This window comes from Phyllobates terribilis, unplaced genomic scaffold (assembly GCF_046119375.1).
Source record: "Phyllobates terribilis strain yellow unplaced genomic scaffold, ASM4611937v1 Scaffold_1__5_contigs__length_1240528914, whole genome shotgun sequence".
Taxonomy (NCBI): domain Eukaryota; kingdom Metazoa; phylum Chordata; class Amphibia; order Anura; family Dendrobatidae; genus Phyllobates; species Phyllobates terribilis.
Window position 1 is genome coordinate 478,694,151 of NW_027362761.1, and position 27,767 is coordinate 478,721,917.

Here is a 27,767-nt window from a genome sequence, read left to right on the forward strand (position 1 = left end):
ATGCAGGGCGGAGACCCGAGCTCCCGCCCGAGTAACCCGGAAATGCTCGGTGCTCGCCGAACATCCCGAGTAGCGTGATGCTCGGGCGAGTACCGAGCAGTGTCGAGCATGTTCGCTCAACACTACTGTTCATGTCTTTGTCAGTGGGCAAACTTACAAAAACAGCAAGGGATCAAATACTTACTTCCCCCACTGTATTTACTTCTTGGTGCAGTCTTGACACATTAATAAAAGTCTAGAAATGCCTCCTCAGTAGTGTGGAGCATTCCGATACTGAAATATCGGGTATCGGCCGATATTCGCGGTATCGGAATTCCGATACTTAATTCCGATACTATTGCAATATCGTATACCGGAATCGGAAGTTCCCATAATGCAATGAGACATTTTCATTTTATTCAGCCAATGAGGATCCTAAGAAGTGTGGGCACATCCTGTTAGGCATGTAGGCATCTTAACTAATGGCATGGCTGTGATTGGCTGCTGAAATGATGTCATGATGCACTATAAAAGCCACCGCCGCCATTTTGAGCTCACTCTGCTGTGAATTCAGTTAGGGATAGGACGCTGTTGTTCTGAGGGACAGTTTTAGCTACCTATTTGCTCTATACTGCTTTACCCAAGCTACTTTCTAAATCACTGTGCCTTGCAGTGCTAGTGCACAGTTCCCTGTGCTGTTCACCGCTATCTGCAAGGTCTGTGTGTGTGAGTGCAGCTCACCCTGTAGTGTGTGCTTCAGCCAAGTCTGGTTGTAGTGCACTCAGTGTGTGTCACTGCCTCATACATTGTCCTTTTTTGCCAATTCATAATTTTTCCTGATATCTCCTATTAGTGTGGTGGTTCCATCTGTATTCAGCTAAATTGGTTCCAAACACACTATATAGGAGTAGATAGAGAAATTTTTTTCCGTCTTGCAGCACTAGTGCACAGTGCTCTGCATCTGTACTGTTCACCGCTGTCTGCAAGGTCTGGTGTGTGAGTGCAGCTCACCCTGTAGTGTGTGCTTCAACCCCGTCTGGTTGTAGTGCACTCAGTGTGTGTCACTGCCTCATACATTGTCCTTTATTGTCAATTCATAATTTTTCCTGATATCTCCTATTAGTGTGGTGGTTCCATCTGTATTCAGCTAAATTGGTTCCAAACACACTATATAGGAGTAGATAGAGAATTTTTTTCCGTCTTGCAGCACTAGTGCACAGTGCTCTGCATCTGTACTGTTCACCGCTGTCTGCAAGGTCTGGTGTGTGAGTGCAGCTCACCCTGTAGTGTGTGCTTCAACCCCGTCTGGTTGTAGTGCACTCAGTGTGTGTCACTGCCTCATACATTGTCCTTTATTGCCAATTCATAATTTTTCCTGATATCTCCTATTAGTGTGGTGGTTCCATCCATATTCAGCTAAATTGATTCCAAGCACACTATATAGGAGTAGATAGAGGAGCCTTTCTGCAGCATTGGGCCCTGCAGCCCCAGCCAGATTAGTATTAGCCTATTTTTTGCAGCCTCATCTATTGCATTGTAGGTTACCTTCCTACATTGTAATAGCTACAAAAAGTTTGTGATACTATCGTTATTACATCTTTAGGCACATCCAGTGTCTTTTTGTGACAAAAAAAACCTAAATAAAGTTCACCAAACACTCCACTTTACAGTTGTGTAGGCCACATTAGCTCATATTAAAGTCTAGTCCACACTTTATAAAATTAGTGTTTCTTATACCTGTTAGCAGCTGTTCAGGAATAAGCACACTAAGCCCTTAGTACTTTTCTGCCTATCTTTATCAGTCTACCAAGATGAAGAAGGCAGGGAGTAAGGCATGTGGTCGTGGTCGTGGGCGTGGGCGTGGAGTTTCTGCAGGGAGAGGACGTGAGGATTCTGTGCCTGCAGGGAGAGGACGTGGGGATTCTGTGCCTGCTGCGGGCACCAGTGACTCAGCATCCCCCAGTTTTACCAGGGAACAGTCCTTTATGCGCAGCTTTGTAGGAGCTAGCCGTACCCCACTGCTGCGCGAGGACCAAATTGAAGCCGTTGTCGGATGGATGGCAGCTAACGCATCGACTTCAATTAGTTCCAGATCCTCTCAGGTCCTGAGCACTGAAGAGCACCCATCTGTCTCTTCACCACCTGCCAAATTGCCCAGGCAGTCAGAGAGCCCTGGACAGGAGCCATCTCTACTTCTGTTCTCTGAATCTCTTGGCTTGGAAAGAGGGGGCCAGCCAAGCAGAATTCGAGAATTTGAAGAAGAGGTAGTATGCAGTGATGCGCAACCGTTTTGTCTCTCTGAATCTGAAGAGGCGGGTGGGCCAGTGCCTATGGTCAGCAGCACACCTCAGTACGCATCTGATGATGAGACTCAGGTGCCACTTTCTGGTGCGTACTGTGCTGTCGAGACTACCCAGGAGAAGCAGTTGTTTGAAGAGGGTGGTGTAGATGATGAGGTCCTTGACCCATCATGGCGTGAGGGACAGGAAGGTGGTGGGAGCAGCTCTGAGGAAGAGATTCCCCGAACGGCCCAAAAAGGAGGGAGAGGGAGGGGGCAGACTTGGTTGCCTGTAGCCTCCACTTCGGCACCCATTAGGAGCATGGCTCTTCCAAAATCCAAAGCGGGCGCTCCCAAGACTTGCAGTGCCTGGTCCTTTTTTGACACAGTTGCAGATGACATTTGCTTTGTCAAATGCAAGCTGTGTAATCAGAAGGTGAAAAGAGGGAAAAGTGTCAGCAACCTCAATACCACAAATATGTGGAAACATGTGCGGACCAAGCACGTGGTGGAGTTACACAAACACACTGAAGACCTAGGCCAACCTACAGCGCCACCTACCACCTCTTCAGCTCGTGTTGTAGCCTCTTCCTCCAGCTCACACACAGCTGGTTCGGCTTCCTCACAGGATCGCCATGGAAGAATCTCTGGCACTGTTGTACAGAGACACAGTGTAATTCCACCCACAGCACCACTTTCCCAGTCATCCTCACACTCCCAGGCCAGTCTACAGCCATCGTTAGCACAGGCATGGGAGAAAAGGCGCCCATACTCGGCAAACCACCCCCAAGCACAGGCTCTGAATGCTGGCATTGCTAAACTACTGGCCCTTGAAATGCTATCATTCAGGCTGGTGGAGACTGACACATTCCGTAACTTTATGGCATTGGCAGTCCCACAATACAACGTGCCCAGCCGCTTTTATTTCAGCAGGCAAGCCGTCCCTGCCCTGCAACATCATGTGGAGGGAAAAATTAAACATGCGCTACAAAACGCCGTCAGTAGCAAGGTCCACCTGACCACTGATGCGTGGACCAGTAAGCATGGACAGGGACGATACCTTTCCCTCACTGCCCATTGGGTAAATGTTGTGGAGCCGGGTACAGATCTTGAGAGTGGCGCTGTACGTGTTCTGCCAACTCCAAGGATTGCAGGAATCCAGTCTGTACACATTGACTCCTCCTCATACTCCAGTTCCTCTGAATCAGCGCTGCAGGAGCCGTCACGGTCTACCTCCACATCGACCCGTGAACGGTTACCTGTTATGATGACCGATATGAGCACAGCCGTGGCCAAACGTCAACAGGCCGTATTAAAATTAATTTCTTTGGGGAATCGAAGCCACACAGCGCAGGAGCTCTGGAATGCCATCAAGCAGCAGAGTGACGTGTGGTTTGTGCCAGCGAATCTCCAGCCAGGCATGGTAGTGTGTGACAATGGCCGAAATCTGGTGGCAGCTCTGGGCCTAGGCAACCTCACTCACATCCCATGTCTGGCACATGTGCTCAACTTGGTCGTGCAGAGTTTTTTGAGGGACTATCCGGATCTTGATGCACTGCTTCACAAGGTCCGCATAGAGTGCGCTCACTTGCGGCGTTCCAGCAATGCAAGATCACGCATTGCAGCTCTGCAGCGCCGATTATGTCTTCCGGAACATCGCATCATATGTGACCTACCCACCAGGTGGAATTCAACGTTACATATGTTGGAGAGGTTGTGTGAGCAGCAGGCAGCAGTAATGGAGTACCAGCTGCAGCAGGCGCAAACAAGTCGCAGTGCGCGCCGTTCACACTTCACCACCACTGAGTGGGCCTCTATGAAGGACATTTGCCACGTTTTGCGTGCCTTCGATTATTCCACGCGGATGGCGAGTGCAGATGATGCACTAGTCAGCATGACCATCCCCCTTATCTGCCTGCTTGAAAAAACACTGCAAGCACTAAGGGACGAGGTTTTGGAAGAGGTGGAGGATGAGGAGTCACAAATGCCATCTGCTTCTCTACAGTCTGCGCAACGTGGTTCCTCACAAAGGCCTAGGCAGGGGACACTTTGTGAGGAGGATGAGGAGGAGTCAATGGATGAGGAAGACATCTGTCCAGAGGAGGGAGGTACACAATGCTCTAGTAGTCAGTATCTAGAGCGAGGGTGGGGTGATGCAGAGCAGGCAGAGATCACGCCTCAAGCATTGGACAGCGTTTCTTGGCCAGTTGGCAGTCTGCAGCACATGGTTGATTTCATGCTGCAGTGCCTCAGAAACGACCGCCGCATCGCCCACATTCTCAACACGGCTGATTATTGGGTGTCCACCCTCCTAGATCCTCGCTACCGGGACAACTTACAAAGCCTCATAACACCATTGAACCGGGAGCGTAAAATGCGGGAGTACCAAGACGCACTGGTGCATTCCATCATGTTCTCCATTCCAACCGAGAGCAGTGCTGCTAGTGCTTTACAAAGCAGCTCAGTGCGTCGAGGCAGTGGAGGAAGCTCTGCACAAAGAGGGAGCAGAAGCAGCGCCTCAGCACAAGGCAAGACCAGTATGGCCGAAATGTGGCAAAGTTTTGTGTCCCCGCCGCCACAAATGTCTACACCATCACAGACAGCTCCAGTCAGCAGGAGGCAACGTTTCCGTCAGATGGTGACAGACTACATGTCTTGCCCTCTTAGTGTACTCCCAGACGGCTCTTCTCCCTTCAAGTTTTGGGTCTGTAAGCTGGATACATGGCCAGAGCTTAGTCAGTATGCACTGGAGGTGCTAGCTTGCCCTGCTGCTAGTGTATTATCGGAACGCGTCTTTAGTGCCGCAGGTGGTGTACTAACAGACCGTCGCATGCGACTATCCTCCGATAACGTTGACCGGCTTACTTTTCTCAAAATGAACAAGGCCTGGATCTCTCATGAATTTGCCAGTCCTCTTCCAGAATAAATAATTGGTTGGCAACAGTATCCAGGTCTCCTGTTCTGTTCATGTTTCTACCACCTGAACTGTAATCCCTGAGCTCCAACACCGCCAGTTGGCGCTCGGAAGTGCCGTCTGCACAGTCAACACTTGCTGCCGTGTTATTGGGGTTCAGTAACGTCAGCTGTTCTCCTGCTGTGCGGACGGCAATTTCTCCTGATTTGTCCACATCCACTGTACTACACATTTTAAAGTTGCTCCAATTACTCCTCTGGCTCCTCTGTTTTCATTCTTATCCCTGGGCTCCAGCACCGCCAGTTGGCGCTCGGAAGTGCTGTCTGCACAGTCAACACTTGCTACCATGTTATTGGGGTTCAGTAACGTCAGCTGTTCCCCTGCTGTGCGGACGGCAATTTCTCCTGCTCTGTCCACATTCTCACTACTACAGATTTTAAAGTTGCTCCAATTACACCTCTGGCTCCTCTGTTTTCATTCTTATCCCTGGGCTCCAGCACCGCCAGTTGGCGCTCGGAAGTGCCGTCTGCACAGTCAACACTTGCTGCGGTGTTATTGGGGTTCGGTAACGTCAGCTGTTCCCCTGCTGTGTTCACGGCAATTTCTCCTGCTCTGTCCATATTCACTGTGCTACTTATTTAAAACTTGCTCCAATTACACCTCTGGCTCCTCCGTTTTTAGTATTTACCCTGGGCTCCAACACCGCCAGTTGGCGCTCGGAAGTGCTGTCTGCACAGTCAACACTTGCTGCCGTGTTATTGGGGTTCAGTAACGTCAGCTGTTCTCCTGCTGTGCGGACGGCAATTTCTCCTGCTTTGTCCACATCCACTGTACTACACATTTTAAAGTTGCTCGAATTACACCTCTGGCTCCTCTGTTTTCATTCTTATCCCTGGGCTCCAGCACCGCCAGTTGGCGCTCGGAAGTGCCGTCTGCACAGTCAACACTTGCTGCCGTGTTATTGGGGTTCAGTAACGTCAGCTGTTCTCCTGCTGTGCGGACGGCAATTTCTCCTGCTTTGTCCACATCCACTGTACTACACATTTTAAAGTTGCTCGAATTACACCTCTGGCTCCTCTGTTTTCATTCTTATCCCTGGGCTCCAGCACCGCCAGTTGGCGCTCGGAAGTGCCGTCTGCACAGTCAACACTTGCTACCATGTTATTGGGGTTCAGTAACGTCAGCTGTTCCCCTGCTGTGTTCACGGCAATTTCTCCTGCTCTGTCCATATTCACTGTGCTACTTATTTAAAACTTGCTCCAATTACACCTCTGGCTCCTCCGTTTTTAGTATTTACCCTGGGCTCCAACACCGCCAGTTGGCGCTCGGAAGTGCTGTCTGCACAGTCAACACTTGCTGCCGTGTTATTGGGGTTCAGTAACGTCAGCTGTTCCCCTGCTGTGCGGACGGCAATTTCTCCTGCTCTGTCCACATTCTCACTACTACAGATTTTAAAGTTGCTCCAATTACACCTCTGGCTCCTCTGTTTTCATTCTTATCCCTGGGCTCCAGCACCGCCAGTTGGCGCTCGGAAGTGCTGTCTGCACAGTCAACACTTGCTACCATGTTATTGGGGTTCAGTAACGTCAGCTGTTCCCCTGCTGTGCGGACGGCAATTTCTCCTGCTCTGTCCACATTCTCACTACTACAGATTTTAAAGTTGCTCCAATTACACCTCTGGCTCCTCTGTTTTCATTCTTATCCCTGGGCTCCAGCACCGCCAGTTGGCGCTCGGAAGTGCCGTCTGCACAGTCAACACTTGCTGCGGTGTTATTGGGGTTCGGTAACGTCAGCTGTTCCCCTGCTGTGTTCACGGCAATTTCTCCTGCTCTGTCCATATTCACTGTGCTACTTATTTAAAACTTGCTCCAATTACACCTCTGGCTCCTCCGTTTTTAGTATTTACCCTGGGCTCCAATACCGCTAGTTGCTGCTCAGAAGTGCCGTCTGCACAGTCAACGCTTGCTCCAGTGTTATTGGGATTCAGTAACGTCAGCTGATCCCCAGCTGTGTGTCCGGCAAATTCTCCTGCTTTGTCCACATCCACTGTAGTACGGATTTAAAACCTCCTCCAAATACACCTCTGGCTCTTCTGTTTTTAGTATTTACCCTGGGCTCCAGCACCGCCAGCTGGTTCTCGGCAGTTCCATTGGCTCTTGTACCTTCTGCTACCCATCCGGGTTCCAGTACCGTCAGCTGGTTCTCGGCAGTGTCTTTGGCACGGGTACTCCCTCCTGCCCAGCCTGGTTCCAGCACGCCAGCTGTTTCCGGGTAGTGTCAACGTCACTTTGCCTCCAATGCGTTGTCCTGTCGTGTTGCGGTCGGGTTAGCTGACTCTATGGTGCCTGCAGTTTAGGTGACTCCTATGTGGGCTGCGGGATCTGGCAATGAAGGCTGGTTCCATAGTGCCAATAGGACAAGCACCCTCTGTAGGACTGTGGGTTTTGGTAACTGCGGCCGGCTCGCGGCCTTGAACTTTTTTTTTACATGGGTACCTTCTGCTACCCATCCGGGTTCCAGTACCGTCAGCTGGTTCTCGGCAGTGCCTTTGGATTAGGTGCCTCCTTCTCGGTATCCAAGTTCCACCAACGTCTGCTGGTCCTTGGTAGTGCTTTCTGGCACAGGTACCTCCTGCTTAGTAACCGAGTTCCAGTAACATCAGCTGGTCCTCGGTAGTTCCATTGGCTCTTGTACCTTCTGCTACCCATCCGGGTTCCAGTACCGTCAGCTGGTCCTCGGTAGTTCCATTTGCTCTTGTATCTTCTGCTACCCATCCGGGTTCCAGTACCGTCAGCTGGTCCTCGGTAGTTCCATTTGCTCTTGTATCTTCTGCTACCCATCCGGGTTCCAGTACCGTCAGCTGGTTCTCGGCAGTGCCTTTGGATTAGGTGCCTCCTTCTCGGTATCCAAGTTCCACCAACGTCTGCTGGTCCTTGGTAGTGCTTTCTGGCACAGGTACCTCCTGCTTAGTAACCGAGTTCCAGTAACATCAGCTGGTCCTCGGTAGTTCCATTGGCTCTTGTACCTTCTGCTACCCATCCGGGTTCCAGTACCGTCAGCTGGTCCTCGGTAGTTCCATTTGCTCTTGTATCTTCTGCTACCCATCCGGGTTCCAGTACCGTCAGCTGGTTCTCGGCAGTGTCTTTGGCACGGGTACTCCCTCCTGCCCAGCCTGGTTCCAGCACGCCAGCTGTTTCCGGGTAGTGTCAACGTCACTTTGCCTCCAATGCGTTGTCCTGTCGTGTTGCGGTCGGGTTAGCCGACTCTATGGTGCCTGCAGTTTAGGTGACTCCTATGTGGGCTGCGGGATCTGGCAATGAAGGCTGGTTCCATAGTGCCAATAGGACAAGCACCCTCTGTAGGACTGTGGGTTTTGGTAACTGCGGCCGGCTCGCGGCCTTGAACTTTTTTTTTACATGGGTACCTTCTGCTACCCATCCGGGTTCCAGTACCGTCAGCTGGTTCTCGGCAGTGCCTTTGGATTAGGTGCCTCCTTCTCGGTATCCAAGTTCCACCAACGTCTGCTGGTCCTTGGTAGTGCTTTCTGGCACAGGTACCTCCTGCTTAGTAACCGAGTTCCAGTAACATCAGCTGGTCCTCGGTAGTTCCATTGGCTCTTGTACCTTCTGCTACCCATCCGGGTTCCAGTAACATCAGCTGGTCCTCGGTAGTTCCATTTGCTCTTGTATCTTCTGCTACCCATCCGGGTTCCAGTACCGTCAGCTGGTTCTCGGCAGTGTCTTTGGCACGGGTACTCCCTCCTGCCCAGCCTGGTTCCAGCACGCCAGCTGTTTCCGGGTAGTGTCAACGTCACTTTGCCTCCAATGCGTTGTCCTGTCGTGTTGCGGTCGGGTTAGCCGACTCTATGGTGCCTGCAGTTTAGGTGACTCCTATGTGGGCTGCGGGATCTGGCAATGAAGGCTGGTTCCATAGTGCCAATAGGACAAGCACCCTCTGTAGGACTGTGGGTTTTGGTAACTGCGGCCGGCTCGCGGCCTTGAACTTTTTTTTTACATGGGTACCTTCTGCTACCCATCCGGGTTCCAGTACCGTCAGCTGGTTCTCGGCAGTGCCTTTGGATTAGGTGCCTCCTTCTCGGTATCCAAGTTCCACCAACGTCTGCTGGTCCTTGGTAGTGCTTTCTGGCACAGGTACCTCCTGCTTAGTAACCGAGTTCCAGTAACATCAGCTGGTCCTCGGTAGTTCCATTGGCTCTTGTACCTTCTGCTATCCATCCGGGTTCCAGTACCGTCAGCTGGTCCTCGGTAGTTCCTCAGCTTTCTTGTACCTTCTGCTACATTTCCAAGTTCAAGCTTTTTGAAATGGTTCTTGGTAATCACTCTGGATCTCCCTGACGAGGACCCTGAAGACGAGGACCCTGAAGACCAACCCTAAGAAGACGAGGACCCCGAAGACAATGACCCTGAAGACGAGGACCCTGAAGACCACCCCGAAGAAGACGAGGACCCTGAAGACCACCCCGAAGAAGACGAGGACCCTGAAGACCACCCCGAAGAAGACGAGGACCCCGAAGACGAGGACCCAGAAGACCAACCCGAAGAAGACGAGGACCCCGAAGACGAGGACCCCCGAAGACGACGACCCTGAAGACCACCCCGAAGAAGACCAAGAAGATGACCCTGAAGAAGTTGACCAAGAAGACAAAGAAGAGAAGACAAGCACCAAGATACAGAAAAACAAGAGACAGAAAACCAAGAAGCAGAAATACAAGAAGCTGCAGAACAAAAAGCGGAAGAACATTAAGCATAAGACTAAAAATCAGAGCAAAAGATAATATCTAAATTATAAGCAGAAGATGACTAAGCAGTGTATGGGGGTGAGTCCGTTCCTCCTCGTGGTGCCCCTGGAAAAGACCTGCTGCTGCAGGCCAAACTGAACGCGGACAAATCCTGTTGTAAATCTTTTGTGACGGGCAGAACGAAAGGTGTAATGTCCAACCTTTTATAGATAACAACTACAGGAATGCCTGTCACAAATAAGAATATGATGAAGAAGAAGAATATGAAGAAGATGAAGAAGTAGAATATGAAGAATGTAAAAAAAAGAATAATACGAAGAAGGTGAAGAAGAAGAAGGTGAAGAAGAAGTGGATGAAAAAGATGCTGAGGATGATGAAGGAGAAAGTGTGGGAGAAGTAAAAAAGAAGGTGAAGAGCATGGAAGTAGTGAAACATAAATATCTGACAAAATATAAAAATACTTAACATAGTTAATATTTCCGTAACTCAGAACATAATAAAAAAATATTAATTCCTGCTATTCCATTTGACTGGGCTAAACCTCTATGCCTTTATTGTCTCCCCCACCTCCCCCAATACATTCTACATTATTCTTAGTTGTTTTCCTTCATGTAGAAATAACCTACAAGGAAAGAAAGGGTTTATTTTAATTCCGATATTTATGTCCCATTGACTTGCATTGGTTTCCGGTATCGGAATCGGCGATATCCGATACTTTTTCGGTATCGGTCCGATCCAATCCGATCCGATATTTCCCGATATCGGAAGGTATCGCTCAACACTACTCCTCAGCCAAGCACTGGCCGCAGCTGTGATCCGCCTTAATCAGTGATTGTCTGAGTAGGCAGCATTTCTGGTGAGTCAAGATGAGACCAGGAGGGGGAGACTTACGGTGAAGGAGAACGTTGGATTCGTACCACGTGCTGCAATCTTTACAGTCTTATTGGGTATATATATATATATATATATAATGTTGACAGGACAAAAACTTTGTGTAGAAGCCATAACAATAGCCATTTGTTGACTTTGAATGTTCAGGAGATGTAGCCAGTAGTATCAAGAAGAACCTTTAAAATGGAACTTGTCACTTTGAATACGCAGTTTGATCTGCAGAAAGTAGATAGCAAAAGGAGCAGCCAGACTGATATATGACTGAGGGAGAAGATATAGCATAACTAACAATTTTTATTATTTCCCGACTGGACAATTTTCTGCTTTGTTGTTTTTATTTTTTCCTCTTCTAAGAACCATATTTTTTTTTACTATTGTATTGGTATAGCCATATGAGGGCATATTTTTAGGGGAACTAGTTGCACTTTTCATAAACTTCATCCATATTATCATGTGATGTACTGGAAAGGGAGAAAAATAACCAGTACAGCAAAATTGCGAAAAACAGCACAATTCTCAAATTGTTTTTTGGGGTTTTTTCTTTATATAGTTTATTAAACAGTAAAGTAACAATGACCTTACAATAGGATTCTCAAGTTTAGTACGATCAAAGAGAAACAAAAACATGCATAGTTTTTTCTTTTTTTATTCAAGTGGTTAAAAAAAAGTAGCCTTTATAGCCATTTTCAGAGATCAATAGAGTTTTTCATTTTTGGTCGATTGAGAGGTGTAGGGTTTGTTTTTTGTGCACCGAGTAAAAACAGTATTATTTATACTATTTTGGAATAGATAGGTTTGCTTCTTACTTAATTTTTTTGTGTGTGGAGGCTGAAAACTCGTAATTCTGGAGTTTTGATTTTTTCATTATAGCGTTTTACAGATTGGGTTATAAAATTATATATTTTGATAAATTAGACTTTTATGTATGTGGAGATAGCACATATGTATTTCTTTATTTGTAAAGGAAGAAAAAGGGGGCAGGGTTATTTGAATTTTTATATATTTTTTTCTGATTTTAATTATATAGTATGGATGTATGTAGTAGAAATCACAGTCTCCTATGAATGCCAGTGACGACTTAGCTTTAATTAAATAGTCCTGTTGCAACTACCACCCTGCGGTTAGAACAGTGCTCTCCCCCAGGCCGCGAGCAGTAAATGTATAAGCGTGTGGACAGTGACTGTTGTGTTCTTGCCCCTGAAGACAACAATCGCGCAAAGTACAAAAGTGAAAAAAGCAGCACTTCCACATGCATTGTCAGGGACCACTGACATCAGTGTATATTTCAGCTAGATGTGCACCGGAGGACAGACATTCAGCTCAAATGCATTGCAGCACAGAGACCGGCCAGTCGGAGGGTGCTCTGGTATGCATTGAGTTGCGTGGGTGCTTGAGTGAGATGTTAGAGTTCCCCGTGGCCGCATGTTTCGCAGCTGTTTGTCAGGCAACCCCACATATTTTGTGGCTGTCTAACAGCTGCGAAACATGTGGCCGCGAGGACGCGAACATCTCACTCGAGCACCCACGATACTCTGTGCATACCCGAGCACCCTCGGCAAACTCACGTAACGAGCACTTGCACTAATCACTACTAATAGCCTATTTCCAGGATAGGCCATCAATATTAAATTGTTGGGGGCTGGCGTCTGGTACCCCCCACCGATCCACAGAAATGTGCTCTAGCAGCCGGATATAAGCCATGTACGAGGTGGAACATAGCAGTCATGTATATCCCAGTTGCTGATGGAGCAAATTTCAGCTGATCAGTCAGGGTGTTGGGTTTCGGATCCCCATCCAATCTCATATTGCTGACGTGTCCCAAGGGTAGGTCATCGATTGTTTTCTTAGTAGGGGTTGTGAGTCGGTCAACAGGGGTAGGGGTACTCGGATACCGGGATGGATGGGTTACTTCTGTGGGGATCACGGTTGGTCGATTCCCGATTCCGTGCCCTGGACCGTCAGTAAAGGGATGGGGGTCAGGATGATGGGAGAATTGTGTCCTGACGCCTCCTGTGGTAACTGGTAAATTCGGTTACCAGCGCTGTGTATGGTTGCTGAGGTGATCGGCATACGGCTTGTATGAACGCTATAGGCAGTAATGTCAAAGTAGGCACACACACATTAAGTCTTTGTTTCAGTACCTTTCTTTTACTGATGTCCGGTAACCGGTACAGTTCAGGAGGGTAACCAGGTTTTCGGTGCAGGTAGAGATATTCACTCTGGAGATTTGTGAGGCCTCCTCTAACAATGTGTGTGTTGTTTGGGATCAGTCCTGCCTTAAGCTGAACCTGCCACCTTTTACTTTCTTTGGGGTCCTTCTCCACAACTGACAATGAGGACCTTTCCTTGGGGCTACCAATTCTCTTTCTGGGCCCCTGGTCCTATACTTGGTCAAGTTTGGCAACTCTTTCCCCTTCTTCTTCAGGGGGAGTAAATCCTCCTGATCTGTCCGGGTTTTCTATGCTATTCCTGAATTAATAGCAATCTCTGACTCCGATGTCCGGGTGAGCTAAAGGGATAATAGTTTTATCACTTTCTTTCTCCTTCTAGCCTCCGTCCCTCTCCCTAGGGCGCTTCACAACACGGACCTGTTTCCTAGTTCAGGGCTTAACTGGTCCTCAGCCAACAGCTCTCTGTCTCTCTCCTCCTTCACCCGTCTCTAGACCAACTGCTGCTTTGCTGTCTCCCTGGAAACTGACTCCTCCCCTCAGACCTGGGGTGGAAGGTGTTGTGTGTGCCTAAGTGTACATCTCTCCCTGCACCTATGGATCCTGTGGTAATCCCCCGCAGGGGTGCCACATTCCCCCCTAGTTAACTTCAGTCCTCCGGGACTGAAACATTTATTTTTTTTTAAACAAAGATAACATAACATTAACATTTATATTTGTAATTTGAACAGAGTCTCAAAAATAAAATTTACAAAAACCAGGGATAATGGGAAAGATGGATAACCAGTCCATACAATGCTAGTCGATCTGCTGCAGGCTGTTAAAGGGAAAGTCTTTTGCCACCACCAGTCCTGTGGCTTCGGTCCATTTTTAAAAATTTGCAAAAAGTTTCAGACGTCTAAACAGGTAAAGTCTCTGTAGGCTTAAAGATTCAAATAGACTTAATTCACAATACACAACAAAACATTTACTACGTGTGCCTCGGCGCAAGGGTCCTAGGTACTGCAGGGGCCTCTCCCGGTCATAAGCACTGTAGGCCCTTTGGCCCTGGGGTCACCTATTGGCCAAGATTTTGCTTTCCCTAGACAGCTTCTTACCCAACTCTACTCACCCTCTTTTTTATGTTGCGTACCTGGTGTAACCTGTTTTGGTCTACTCGTCACCCTTCTATATACTGACTTTAACTACATATTTACATTTTTGAACCTATTTACATTTCCCTTTTGTTATGGTTTACTCCCTGTATCTGAGTGGTGGGTGTCTAAAATTAATACGTGATGACCTCCGTAAAACTGGTATCCCACTGGTGTGTAAGCCTGGTGTGGAGCGAACACTACTTACTGACTCTTGTGTTGGTCTACGTAGCACTGGTATGCCGGAGCGTCTTCCCACTCCCCTAGTGGGAATGGCAGGTACACCAATTGCAGGATTCCCTAGCTCGGCTGCAGCAGGTGGTTCTTCTGCTCTTGATCCTTCTACTGGTTGTGGGAATGTCAACATGGGAACTAAATATGCTCCTTCTATTTTGGGCCAATCTGCGGGTAACTCTCCTAAGATTGTCTTAATTGTCCTTGGCGTCTCTTCTTCTGGTATGGGACAAGGGATATACTCTTTTTGTTGCAAGGGTTGAGGACACTTCTTTAAGTGGTCTCGGGACACTGTTGCTGTTGTTTTTCCGCTATCCTTGCTGATTAGACAGGTTTTCTGGTTGTCAAAATTGGATGGTAATACAGTGTATGGTTCTTCTTCCCATTGATTATCTAGCTTATGATGTCTCTTTTTCCTTTTCAAAACAAATTCTCCGGGGGTTAACGGGATTCCTTGTGCATTTTTATTGAAATTGGTTTCTTGTCTTTCTCTGGATTTTGCTAGACTTTTCTCAACACACTCTTGTATTTCCTTGTATTGTTCTGTTCTTCTAGTATCCCAATCTGCACTTGAGGGGTCTTCCTCAGGAACTACAATGCCCATTTCAAAGTCCACTGGCAATTTTCCTGGTCTCGCTCTCATCAAGTATGCCGGGGTACAATTAGTTGAGCTTACTGGGATGTTGTTATAGATGTCAATAAGATCTGGTAATTTCTCTAGCCATCTGTTTCTGTCTTCCAAGGGCAGAGTCTTCAGCAATTCTATTACCACGTGATTCATTTTTTTGCACATTCCGTTAGTTTGGGGATGGTAAGGCGTGGTACGAATTTTCTTGCATTCATACAAGCTACAGAACTCTTGAAATATTTCCGCTTCAAAAGGCAGGACCCTGATCTGTCAATACCTGTTCTGGATATCCATGTGGCCTGCAGAAATAAGCTTGAAAGGTTCTTGCTGCTGTCTGAGCTGTCAAGTCCTTCACAGGAGCTACCACTAAGAATCTGGAATAGTGGTCCATCATGGTAAGAGCATAAGTATAGCCTGATCTACTGGGTGTGAGTTTGACATGATCCAAGGCTACTAGTTCCAAGGGCTGTTTGGTTATGATAGGCTGGAGTGGTGCTTTCTGGTTGTTACGATCTCTTCTTAATGAGCATGGTCTACAATTTTTACACCATTTTTCTATGGAAGACCTCATGCCAATCCAATAAAACCTCTCACATAACAGTATTTCCAGTTTTCTCCATCCAAAGTGTCCTGCTCCATTATGGTACGCTTCCAATACCATTTGGACGTCTCTCTTTGGAACCACAACTTGCCATACCATTTCATGTGTCCTTGGATTGATATACCGTCTGCACAATTGGTTTTTATAGATAAATAACCTGCTTCTTTCTTTCCACAGGTATTGGGCCTCTGGGAGAGCATTCTTCTCAATTTTGGAATCCGGTTGGGTTACCAGCCTCTTCACTAGGCTCACTGCCGGATCACTATCTTGGGTCTCTTTCCATCCATAATGAGGCAGCGGGTTTAGTGCAACATCCTGACGGTTCTGGTAGATATGAGTTTCTGTCATTTTCCATTTTCTACTTTTATGGAAAGCTGGAAGTTCTATTTCCTCCAAGTCATCTGTTTCTTCTTCAAGCCCTTGCAAATGTACTTGAGGGTTTCTGGAGAGGGCATCAGCATTTGCATTTCCACGGCCTGTTCGGTACTTGATGGTAAAGTCGTAGTTCGATAGCCGGACCATCCAGCGCTGCTCCAATGCACCAAGCTTTGCAGTATCCAAGTGTGTTAGCGGATTGTTGCCCGTAAAGATGGTAAATTTTGAAGCTGCTAAGTAATGCTTGAACCTCTCCGTGACTGCCCAGACCAAGGCCAGGAACTCCAACTTAAAGGAACTGTAATTTTCCGGGTTCCTCTCGGTAGGTCGAAGTCTTCGACTGGCATAGGCAATTACTCTTTTCTTGCCTTCTTGTATTTGGGACAATACTGCTCCCAGGCCTACATTACTTGCATCTGTGTAGAGGAAAAATGGTAGGTTATAATCTGGGTACGCCAAGATTTCCTCACCGGTCAGGGCCTGTTTCATTTGTTGGAAGGAGTCTTCTTGTTTCTTTCCCCATTCCAACGGCGGCTCTGAAGACCTTCTCTTCTTAGCTTGGCCTACCAGAAGATCTTGTAGGGGCGCTGCCATCTTCGTGTAGCCCTTAATAAATCTTCTGTAATACCCAACCAAAGCTAAGAACTGACGTACCTCTCTGACGGTGGTCGGCCTCTGCCAGTCCTGGATCGCTGTCACTTTTTCCGGATCTGGTGCTACGCCATCCGCACTGACCACATGCCCTAGGTATTGGACTTTTGGCTTCAGCAGGTAACATTTAGATGGTTTGAGTTTCATTCCATACTTTGTTAGAGCTGTAAATACCTCCACCAGGTGTTCCAGATGTTCTTCATAGGTTTTGGAATACACTATGACGTCATCCAGGTATAAAAGTACCGTCTCAAAATTCCGGTGTCCCAGGCAGCACTCCATGAGTCTCTGAAACGTCCCCGGTGCATTGCATAACCCAAATGGCATGCTATTGAAATCGCATAGGCCCATTGGTGTTGTGAATGCTGTTTTCTCCCTGTCTTCTTCTGCAACGGAGACCTGCCAATACCCACTAGTGAGATCTAATGTGGAGAAATACTTAGCAGTCTTTAATGCAGCAAGAGAGACTCCTCTAACCGGGGTAATGGGTAAGCATCTTTGTGAATGATCTTATTGACCTCCCTGTAATCAACACACATCCTCATAGTGCCATCCTTCTTTCTGACTAAGACTAAGGGGGCCGCCCAGGGACTACAGCTATCTCTTATAACCCCAGCCTCCTTCATGTCCTGCAGCATCTCTTTAGCACACTGGTAGTGGTTTGGTTGGATGGGTCTATGTCTCACTTTAATCGGGGGATGATCTCCTGTGGGTATGTGATGGCGTACCCCTTTTATCCTCCCAAAATCTAATGGATGCTTACTGAATACTTGGCTAAACTCTTGTACTACCCGGTAAACTCCTTGCTTCTGGTGGTCGGGAGTGGCATCAGTCCCTATGTGCAACTGCTGACACCACTCCTCCAGCTGTCCCTTGGGGTTGTTGTCCTCCGCCTGACTTGACGGGGGCAAGGGCTCTAGTGTCTGTATGTTGTTATTACTGACAGTGTACAGCTTTGCTACAGTAGTATACCGGGGTAGTTTCACTTCTTCCTCACCACAATTCAACACACGGATTGGTACTCTTCCCCTGCGTACATCCACCACCCCTCTAGCTGTCAGCAGTGTAGGTCTATGCTCTGAATATACCGGTTCTACAATTGCCTGGTATTCCTTTCTTCTAATACCCATAGCTGCTCGACACCATATCATCATTTCACTGTTTGGTGGTAATTCAATGGGAAACTGGTCTGTTACCCGCGCACTACCAATCTCCCCCCCAGACAGATTTATCTGTTGCTTGTGAATTAAGGTACGGATTTCTCTTTGAAGGACTCTCCTCCGCCCAATGCCAGCAGTCTCTGTAATCTGCTGGAGTAAAAACATCACTTCTTCAAGGCAGTTTTCAATCACATTAGTACCAAGCACCATGTAAGGATATTTGTTATTGGGGTCATCTTCTACCACACATAACCCTTGGCCTCTCAACTCCACCCTCCCCAGCTTTATTGTCACTTCTCTAAACCCCACCTGATTCAGTGGTTGACCATTAGCTGCTAAAATGACAAGACTAGAGTCTGGGGGGCTAAGATCAGCATCAGACCAAAATTGCTTGTAAAGGATATGTGGGATGGTGGTGACTTGTGACCCAGTGTCCAATAGGGCCGATGTGGGGATTCCTTCTAGCGTAATGTTGAGGTACGGGCGGCCTCCCACATACTGACTACGCCAGTCATATGGGCCCTGCCGTTTTATTCCTGGGGATTGGCCCGCGGACCCAGGAATCTCGGGTTTAAACGACATCCTCTTGCAAAGTGGCCCGGTTTGTTGCAACGAAGGCAAACAGGTTGTCCTGAAGAATCCGTGTGGTCGGTGGCTCTGCGTCGGAATGGTGCATTGGTCCCCTGAACGGGCGACTTGTTGATCCCCTCCACGGGCGACATGGCTCTGCATCGGAATGGTGCGTTGGTCCCCTGCACGGGCGACATGAGCTTTCTCCTCATCCACGGAACATCCTCAGGGGATTCAGCTAACTGGATTTTGCTTGGTGGTTGTGCCTCCGGTCTGTCTTGCAAGAGTTTTAGCACGTAGTCCATGTTTTTGGTTAGTTGTAACACTTGATTATGTAAGTCATCAGCAGATTCGGGTACGACAGCTTGTCCTACCGCTTTTACAGAGTCTTTAGGGGTAGGCTCTAAGTTCATGTGAGAGGTATTAACCTGCCAGGATGGGATTGCAGGTTTTGCAGGTAATGAGTCTCGTAGTACAGTTATAGCATGGTCCTTTAAGGTATTAAAATCCACATCTGGATGATCTAGGACCCACATGTGCACCTGCTGACGGTGAAAGTCTGATCTCAACCCATTCATAAACTGTTCTGCAAGCAATTTATCTTCGTCTTGCACACTTGCTGGATCTACCTGTTTTATGGACCTGAGTGCCACTTGTAAACGTAGGGCAAAGTCTCTGATGGTATCTTGCGGTCTCTGCTTGCATTGGTAGAATAGCAACCTTAGTTCAGACTGTGTGCGTTTTTCAAAAGCAGCTTTGAGCTTATCAAACACATTTTCTATAGAGTCTCAATCAGCATCGCTCCAAGTCTCAGCTTCTAGCTCCGCTGCACCTATTAATTGTCCCTGCACAACGGAGGCTCGCTGCTTTCCTGTCATTGCATACATGTCCAGCACCGCACACATTTTACGTTTGAAAGCTGCTAAGGTACCGGGTTTACCTTCATACGTCGGTAACCATTTGGCGCCCGGTACATACGGCAAAAGGCAATTGGCATTATCGGGGCCATCGCTCCAGATGCTGCGGCTCCTTCACCAGCTGAGGAACTGGCTGCTGCTGCGTCTTCGGCATCCCCTCCCTCAAGGTCTCGGACATCATCTGTTTCACTCATGACGGTGCCCACCTAGTTAACCATTGCCAGCCGCTACGATTAGCTCCTTCGGTAACCGGTGACTCTAAAAACGGTGGGGCTATCCTTGCGCTCCTTTAGCCGTGCCCCCGCGACTCTCTCCGCTCTGTGACACAGTTTAATTTCTCTATCGCGCAGTAATGACGGCCTTTTTTTACAGTACAAAAACATTCAATAAAGTCCAATTTAAGCACACAGTACCCGGTTCTACTGGGCCCGGTATCCTGTTCGTGACGCCAAACTGAGTTGGTCGACAGGGGTAGGGGTACTCGGATACCGGGATGGATGGGTTACTTCTGTGGGGATCACGGTTGGTCGATTCCCGATTCCGTGCCCTGGACCGTCAGTAAAGGGATGGGGGTCAGGATGATGGGAGAATTGTGTCCTGACGCCTCCTGTGGTAACTGGTAAAGTCGGTTACCAGCGCTGTGTATGGTTGCTGAGGTGATCGGCATACGGCTTGTACGAACGCTATAGGCAGTAATGTCAAAGTAGGCACACACACACACATTAAGTCTTTGTTTCAGTACCTTTCTTTTACTGATGTCCGGTAACAGGTACAGTTCAGGAGGGTAACCAGGTTTTCGGTGCAGGTAGAGATATTCACTCTGGAGATTTGTGAGGCCTCCTCTAACAATGTGTGTGTTGTTTGGGATCAGTCCTGCCTTAAGCTGAGCCTGCCACCTTTTACTTTCTTTGGGGTCCTTCTCCACAACTGACAATGAGGACCTTTCCTTGGGGCTACCAATTCTCTTTCTGGGCCCCTGGTCCTATACTTGGTCAAGTTTGGCAACTCTTTCCCCTTCTTCAGGGGGAGTAAATCCTCCTGATCTGTCCGGGTTTTCTATGCTATTCCTGAATTAATAGCAATCACGGACTCCGGTGTCCGGGTGAGCTAAAGGGATAATCGTTTTATCTCTTTCTTTCTCCTTCTAGCCTCTGTCCCTCTCTCTAGGGCGCTTCACAACACGGACCTGTTTCCTAGTTCAGGGCTTAACTGGTCCTCAACCAACAGCTCCCTGTGTCTCTCCTCCTTCACCAGTCTCTAGACTAACTGCCGCTTTGCTGTCCCCCTGGAAACTGACTCCTCCCCTCAGGCCTGGGGTGGAAGGTGTTGTGTGTGCCTAAGTGTACATCTCTCCCTGCACCTATGGATCCTGTGGTAATCCCCCGCAGGGGTGCCACAGTTGTCCAGGACTGAACAAATGATGTGCCCAATTCTCCAGAACTATGCAGTGATGGACTACATGCACAAGGTCTTCTCCAGTGATGCTGGCTCTGTGTGGTGATGCACTACATGATTCCGCTCTGGAATGTTCTTAGAATGAGGATGAGCGTTACAGCTGTAGAGTTACTATAGAAACCATCAGCAATCCCACATGTATTCATCCTCAGCACTTTAATGACTACAGTAAATAGACTCCATGTAATATTGCTCCTCTGCTCTGAGCAATGTATCCAATGTACATCTGTTGGTAAATGATCTCCAGGGTTATGCATTTCCCAAGGTGAGCTACATATATTCAGAGCAAGGAGAAAAAGTACCGTATATAATGACTGTGGCACAACAGCAGAAAAAAAGCATTAAAGCCACCATCTCCTGCATTGTCTTCTTTCTATTACACAGGGTATATTAAAAGACATCAATAAAACCGCAAGTTGACAAAAGTGTATAACCAAGAGGGGAAGGCTTATAGTACTCTTCTTTTTAATACTCCGTTTATTTCCTAGTATACGTCTCTTAACCAAATCATATCCTTTAAAAGCACAAAGAGTAAAGTGCAGTCATGTGTGGACGGCCATCACTCCATTCTTTTTTGCAAAGAGTAGGTTGTATCTTCTGCTGGTGGGGCCATGGAGATCAGAGACAGAATATCTGATTTCCCCCCCATCTCCTTATCAATTAATATTAAATGTGTAACTCATTATACTGCTAAAGATTTTCTATGTTTGTTGTAATTGGAAACATGGACCACTTTGTCATCAGATCCATCTACCATAGCTTCTTCACAGGATGAAGAGAACCAGAACAAGCAAGAAATTAGGAGAGATTTCCGCTCTGAATCATGGAGAATTGTGAACGTAACTCTATAATATGAATAACTGAAATCCAGGATCAATTTAATGCAAATGTTACTTAATATTTTACGGAGATTTGTAAATTCTGTAATGGTGGCTTAAAGGGATGTCCCCACAAAACAAATAGTGTGTAAACATTTAAGGACCTGCCCCTAAGAATGGGCCAACAGGGACTCCAGAGAAAGCCATGATGTCAGTAGAATGATTTTTTTTCCTATAGGTCTACCAGAATAAACTTTGCAGCCCAAAAAAAGTCTGCTACATGCAATCTTCTTACTGTACTGTATACAGAGCTGCCTAATACGGACTCCACAGACGTTCCCTGGTGGCAAGTCAAACCTTCTCTCTGCAGCAGACATGACTATTCCATGCTCCAGTGCGCGTTAATCTATTTGCACATAGTGGAGGGCAGCCAAATAATATTTGTTATAACTTGAAGTTAGTGCGTGCACATATACACACTATACGTAATTAATATATTATACATATATGTATGCATAATGTGTGTGTGCATGCCTGTGTATGTATACAGTATATATTTTTTCTTTAATTATACATGGTGCATAATACATATATATATTTAAAGTGTGTATATATAATGTGTATATGTATTATACACATACACTATACACACATTATATATGCATACACACACGTATATGTATAGTGTGTATGTGTTTGTATAATATATATGTGTGAATGTATAATGTGTGTACACATATATTTCGCTGGTATACAGCGATTTTGGTGCCAACGATGTCTGAACAGTTTTATACTAAGTTTATGTGCTCATTAAGAATATGGCTTCGGTTTTGCCAGATTGGTTCAAGTTTCTGAGATATTTAATAATTAAAGTAGAATTCTGGCTCCAAAAAGTCGCTTTTATAGCATTTTAAGACTACAAATTGAAATACAAAATAATTATATTAGATATTTAATTACCTAAGACATTGTTTTAGCTCAAAAAACTAGAACCAAATCAGCAAAATTAATGGGATTTTTGAATTCTGCACCCTTAAAATACCCCAAATCCATTCAAAAAGCCTTTGCACCTGAAAAAAATAATGTTTTTGTAGACTTGTGTTATATATACACAAACACACATACCATACATATAGAATTTCTAATGCCTATTTGCACCTTAAACATTATTTGGGTCACACCAAGATCTACAGCCCATAGCAATAAACCCCACGGTAAAAGAGTAGGGGGTTGAATATAAAGGGATTGATGCCTCCTGGTCTTCACAGGGGTTACGGTACTTGTTAACAAGTCAAATCTATACATCCCACAACAGCTAAACAGATAATTTACTTTCCTTACAAACCCGCTCTAGAAGGAAAAGAAAAAACGTAATTGCTCACTGGTGGCGATGGGAAATTGCACATTTGTACTCTGTAAACAGCTGCGGCTCCAGCAGCGCTTATTGAAGTTATTCTTTCATTCTCACTTGACTGAGATGTACTTTTCATTGTTACACATTCTGCAAAAAGGAATTTGACCCAGATTAACACTTTGTTATCATCTTGCAGAAAAATGTGATTTATCTGTGAAAGCAAAATAAAATAAAACTTTCTGGCCAGTAATTGAGAGTGTTTGCTTAACATCACAAAACAATGTCAGCATAGTTCTGTTACTAGACTTCAAAGACAATTTACTTTGAAATTGTGTAAGATTCACTGCCCATTCTCTAGGGCAGACGTTTCTTGATATGTGATGAACGTCTCATCTGAAGAATCTTGTCAATCATACAATTGTACCTTACAGTCCAGATTTGTCTAGTGAACAAATTAATGTATTTTACAAGTCACTAGTGATGAGCGAGCGTGCTCTTTTAACCCTTTAACAGAGCATGCTCAGGTGCTTTCCGAATATCTTCGGCGTGCTCGTATATTATGTTCGAGTCCCTGCGTCTGAATGATTTATGGCTGTTAGACAGCCTCAACACATGCAGGGATTGCCTGTTTGTTAGCCTCCACACGTGAGGATTCCCTGTCTAACAGCGGTAAATCATGTAGACGCAGGGACTCAAACATAATATACAAGCACGCTGAAGATACTCGGTAAGCAACTGAGCATGCTCGGTTACAGTGTTAAACGAGCATGCTCGCTCGTCACTACAAGTCACCTATCTGGAGCCATGTAAAGTTGGAAAGGTCACTCTAGCCTTTCACGACTTTCAAGTGGAGAACTAAAAAGTTAGTAAATGAGGCCTCAAATGTGCAGTCCTGTTATAGAGAGTCTACAAAAATATTAGGGCTACATGTCGAGTGTTTCTAAAACCAGGGACACAGCATAATAAGAGCTGTCATTTCAAGATGGCAGAATCTGGGCACTGCACCGGCATTTGTAAGGAAAAATTTAAACATTTTCAAGTTGCAACATCCACTGGACAATCACCGGAGGTTTCCATTGTTCTGGTACAAAACCAAATGGTGGTACTTCCCCCTAAGAGCGCTGCTATATGCTCAAAAGCAAGTTTACAATCACACATTGCTTCAAAGTACAGCGATAGCCAGTGACGTGGTAGCCAAAAAGACAGTACTGCAAAAGACAAATGGTACTCCTCATTCAATTCAATGGGAGCTGAGTTGAAGCCCCAGAGGACAGACAATACGCAGTATACAGAACTGAGCTGTAACAGTTATCTCACCACGCTGTGTAAATCACTGCACACCTCTAGTCCATCATGAGTCAAGGACCCCAATGGACTAAATAATTGTTACCTTGTATATATGTTCTTAAAGGGGCTGGACTGCCTTGGGGTACAAGTCCGCAGTCACTGTGTTACTTGTGAATCCTCACCTCACGTTTACCCTTATCTGCACTACGAAAATTCTCCGATGCTGGCACCGGTAGCGTGACCGTAAGTATGCGATTTATATATTTCGAGCCACATTCTGACTAGACGTGAGTGGCCTGACACTCATTGGAAGAGTATTGAGCGAGGCCTGACAAGTCTATTCAGAATGTGACCAGAAGTATGCAAATTGCATACTTGCGGTCACATGACCGCCTGCTCAAAGCGCCAGTACCGGATAATTGTCACAGCACGCGGTGAGAGGGCGGTGAGGATTCACAAGTCTGCAGTCACACAGAGTAACACAAAGTGACTGCAGACTTGTACCCAAAGGTCGGACAACCCCTTTAATATGTGCAAATACCAATATTACACATGTGTTATGTACAGTATATTTTCCCTAAATTAATTTTACACTTATGCAGTATTAGTGCGGATTTTAGCATGGTCACAGGGTTATTATATCTGTACTATTCAGCTACATTAATAGTCATGTTCATGGCATTTTTAGTAAATTGGTAAACAATCATTTTTTTTTTATAATTTAACCCTTGGGGAATTCTTGTTGCTAAACGCAAGATTCAAAAAGCTTCTCATCTTACATTTTTTTGGCCATTTGCATCCTATACGATCTTGTTACTTTTTCTTTTGCAAAAAAAGTGAAACCGCTCATTTGTAACATGTCTGGATGCATTTAGCAACTTTTTCTGTTCGGTGATGCAGGTCTTTACTTTTCATGTGGTGCATCCAACAGAAATTAGATGGTCATCATGTTATTTATGTAGTGCTCTATCCTAACAAAACTATGTATTCCAAAACCCTTAGGCCATGATCACACGTTCAGTATTTGGTCAGTATTTTACATCAGTATTTTTAAGCCAAAACCAGGAGTGGAACAATCAGAGGAAAAGTATAATAAATACAGAATTGGTGACGTGTTTCTATCACCCACTCCTGGTTTTGGCTTACAATTACTGATGTAAAATACTGACCAAATACTGAACGTGTGCACGTGGCCTAACTTTCTATCACAAGTGTGACGGTGATCTACCTTTTAGCCCATGTGCCAGTGGCACTTTGCATTTCCACACAGTCTTTTCTTAAGGATAGACCTAGGATTAAATAACTGTCTAAGTGATGAATGATTTCCTATGGTGCGATCTCTTCTAATTACACGTTGAACACCACTCTGTGTTCCGGCTCTGTACGCTGTATACGTCCAGCCGAGAGAGCTGCAAACAGCTGATCAGTGGGGGCGCAGTAAGTCAGACCCCTCGCCGATATATGCTGATGACCCATTATCGGAAATCCTGGACAACCCCTTTAATATTTATGGCAATCATCTTGTCTATCACATCATATATTGATATTACGCTTCATTTATAAAACTATGTATTTTAGATTTGTATTCCTTTGTATTGTTCCACATGGTTCACTCTTTCTAATGTCTTTTTATACCTATGTATCCAATGATATCAATCTGTATTGTTCCTACAATGACACTTCCAACTCACCACTTTAAAACGCTGCATAAGTTAAGCCCACATCAAATACAGGATATCCTGATTAGTATTGATTCAGCTCGGAAGCCTTAAGCCTCTGATGTAAAGTTTAGCCGGTACGGCATGTCGTTCATTTCATTTAGAGACAGGCTGGAAATAATGTCACTGGTGATTTACGCAGCGTGTGCGGTGGCAGAGCGATGCTGCTCACAATCTGATGACTATGTCCAACTGGTTATTTATTTACAGTTTATAAAAGTAATAGATAAAAAAAACCCTTGTGCCAAGGTGATCGCCCATGATGACAAAGCGGGCAGTCACCACAGCACATGGCATGAAGGATTACGGGAATACAAGACAAAAGGAATAAAATGCTTTCAGACATACAGTATAAGCTGATTATAGCACAAACTATTAAGCTATAGGTCAGAGGTTTAAAGAGAAGCAGACCCTCACCATTACACTAATGATGTGAATATAACCGACAACACCCTTCGCTCTATAATACAACTAACTCTAAGCCAATTTATTCATCGACCCAATTACAGAATGTTGTGTTTCCTATAGGGGGAACACAAGTCATTTTGATGGGGATTTTTTTTTTTCTCCAAGTGGATCTAAAAGAAAAAGGACACATTTAAGGAATCAACACCTTTTTATTCACTCAAACTGCACTGAATGGAGCAAACTTATAGGGTATCGGATCTGCTGGCAGAATGTTATAGTGCAGGAGGAGGCGATTAGATTGATAGACATTTCTGTGGGAAACGTTTTAGTAAATCTTGCAACTTATTTATTGAAATCCCTGTTTGTATATACAAGGGTCCAGTGGGCAGTGCTATTTAGTGATTTGCCTATGTGACTGTGTATGCAGAGCTAGCTGCCAATTACTAGTAGGAAAGCCCACTTGACTCATGCTCACAAACACCCGGGATTTCAATGAATAAAACACAAGGCCCTTCTCACAAAATTAGATCATGAAAAAGTTAATTTCAGTTCTTCAATACAAAAAGTGAAACTCATTATATACAGTCATTACAAACAGAGTAATCCATTTCAAGTGCTTATTTCTGTTAATGTTGATGATTATGGGTTACAGCCAATGAAAACATAAAAGGCATTATCTCAGTAAGTTAGAATAATTAACCAAAAACACCTGGTAAGGCTTCCTAAGCGTTTAAAAAGGCCCCTTAGTCTGTTTCAGTAGGCTCCACAATCATGGGGAAGATTGCTGACTTGACAGATGTCAAGATCACTCTGTAAGGACTCTATAGATCAGCTTCACTTTTTGGATGGAAATTTACTTTTTGATGATATTCTAATTTTGTGAGAAGCAACTGTATATATTATTTAGCTCAGACTCTCCTTCTCTATACAATACCATTCGCTGTTCCAAGCTGTCCATAGCTAGGACCACATGTATAACATGACAGCTTCCCTTTAATAGGTTTCTAACAATTATAATGAGACATGGAGGTCACCTTGACCAGGGCTGTGGAGTCGGTAAGCCAAACCTCCGACTCAGACTTCAACGCCTCAATTTCCAGGACACCGACTCCCTCATACATGACTCATGTTTAAGTGATAAATTTACTGTAGCACAGATTCATCTTAGATAAAAGTCTAGACCCTTAGATCAGGAATAGGACAGACATTTATAGCACATTTCATAACTTTCCCAAATTCTTATGAAAAAATATTCCCCACAAACTGCATTGAACTACTGTACCCAATTTATTATATATTTTAAGAGTTGGAGTCAGTCCATTTGATACCGACTCCACAGCCCTGACCTTGACATCAGTAAAGGAGGTTTAATGTTTCTATTAAGATTTAGGGTGACTTGTGTTATCCCGATGGCTCACTTCACATTAGCATTAATGCGGTCTGCCTGGATTTCCAGGCATTTTGGATAT

General features: G+C 45.6%; 1 protein-coding gene across 2 annotated transcripts in view; it reads right to left on the reverse strand.

The window, feature by feature from the left end:
- The window catches only part of RASGRF2 (Ras protein specific guanine nucleotide releasing factor 2), a 395,854-nt gene that overhangs the window by 252,202 nt on the left and 115,885 nt on the right, over positions 1-27,767 (reverse strand). Inside the window, exon 2 of one of the 2 annotated variants that reach the window (XM_073679232.1) lies at positions 22,914-23,032. The exons of the other annotated variant lie outside the window; for it this stretch is intronic. Within the exon in view, the coding sequence (XP_073535333.1) occupies positions 22,914-23,021 (108 nt within the window). The 5' untranslated portion in view covers positions 23,022-23,032. The remainder of the gene's footprint in view (positions 1-22,913; positions 23,033-27,767) is intronic. 2 annotated transcript variants of the gene reach the window in all.